This window comes from Cynoglossus semilaevis, chromosome 1 (assembly GCF_000523025.1).
Source record: "Cynoglossus semilaevis isolate Cse_v1.0 chromosome 1, Cse_v1.0, whole genome shotgun sequence".
Classification (NCBI taxonomy): Eukaryota; Metazoa; Chordata; class Actinopteri; order Pleuronectiformes; family Cynoglossidae; genus Cynoglossus; species Cynoglossus semilaevis.
The window spans coordinates 315,863-317,467 of record NC_024307.1 but is presented as its reverse complement, the minus strand read 5'-3'; the positions used below and the strand labels follow the sequence as shown (position 1 = coordinate 317,467).

Sequence of the window (1,605 nt, the reverse complement as noted above, 5' to 3'; positions counted from 1 at the left end):
GATCGTTAATCTACAACAATTTCTGTATGAAAAAAAACTTAATATGAGAGTTGTTAATTGCCTGTTTCTGTCCAAGGATTTTTGTTTGTTTGTTTTTGTTTATGTTTATACTACTGTATGTGTACAAACATGTATTTTTAAGAAACATAATGGCAGCAGTTAAAGTCAAAGGAGGCCTGGTCTACATACCAGTGGCCAAACATGGCACGTGAGCCTTATGTTGTCCACGAGCTGAGACTGATTCATCAACTGACCGTCATGAGTTGGTTTGTCGATTAAAAAGGAGGCAGTTGTCCAACAGTTCTCACGTACTCTTTCACACACACACACACACACAGAGAGAGAGAGAGAGGAGCAGTGTGCACAGTGACGCGCTTGAAGTCCTGCCTCCTGCGTTTCACATGATCAGTTGATCTGAGCTTTCTTTCACAGAGCGACGACAGACAGGAATTCTTGGAGCAGCAGCAGTAACAGCAGCAGCAGCAGCGATGTCTGAGCTCAGACACGGATCCTCCACGACGCGCTGGTTTTGCTCCGTGGTTCTGTGGATGACATTCATCCTCTGCTCCGCTGCGGTTCCCTGGACGCAGGAGAAGGTAAATCGGTGAATGAGACGATACTCTTATTATTATTTAGCTGCGTGTGTTGATTTCACCGACCGTCCAAAAAAAAAAAATCTCCAAATCTGACCATTACTGGACTTGACGATTTATTCTGATCAAACGTTACACTTGAAAATCAACTTTAATTTCAATTCCAGCTTTGTCGGAATCTGTGCCTCAGTTTTTCTACCTTTTTTTTTCCAAATACAACCACCTCCAGATTTCCATTTTCCATTTTTAATTCCCGGCAAAAATGATTTCCATAACTGCATCCAAAACGCTCCATCAGTCAGCAGCATTACTCCCCGACACTTGTGTAATCCTCCTGGGACACACCTGGGTATGCCTGTCCACTTTGGTCCCTCATTTCTGTTCGTCTTCTCCTCCTCTGGTTGCTATGGCAGCACGGTCATCGTGATTGATCCTTCAGTTGCAGGTTTTGGTATTTGTATGGCTTAATTGGACCCCGTTTGAACCAGCACAGAGCTGCCTGAGCCCCAGCCTTTTTCTTTTTTTTTTTTTTTTTTTTTTTGGAGGGCTGTATTTGGTCTGTGTGACCACATAATTACACCTCGTTCACTGAACACATGCCCCTCTGTGATTACAGGGCTGCTGCTTGACTCGGTTAATCGCGGTCCAACACATGCTGTGAGCACATGTTGTTGAAGATGATCGGTTTTTCTGATGAACTGACTGAATTAAGAACTTCCTAACTTGTCTAGGCACCACTTAAGTTTAACAGCAGCATTCTTATTATTTGTCTTTAAAAAAAAAACTACTCAACTACTTTGAGTCTTTAACTGCAGCACATGTTCCCCGATAAAATACAATATCGGTTTTACAGATTGTAATCCTGTTTAGAGGAAAATAGACGACACATCTGTTTTAAGAATTCATATTATATATACATATATATATATACATATATATATTCACTTTGGATAAAAGTGTCTGCTAAATGTAATGTAGTATATACATATATGTATGTGTATGTCCGTGTATA

The 1,605-nt window shown here is 40.9% G+C and overlaps 2 protein-coding genes across 3 annotated transcripts in view; one reads left to right on the top strand and one right to left on the bottom strand.

Moving 5' to 3' along the window:
* mocs3 (molybdenum cofactor synthesis 3) overlaps positions 1-1,605 on the bottom strand; it is a 27,603-nt gene that overhangs the window by 7,749 nt on the left and 18,249 nt on the right. The window lies entirely within an intron of this gene.
* Positions 111-1,605, top strand: part of qpct (glutaminyl-peptide cyclotransferase) — a 27,551-nt gene continuing 26,056 nt past the window's right edge. The window contains exon 1 of the mRNA XM_008314353.3: positions 111-596. Coding sequence (XP_008312575.1) covers positions 489-596 — 108 coding nt within the window. The 5' untranslated portion in view covers positions 111-488. The remainder of the gene's footprint in view (positions 597-1,605) is intronic.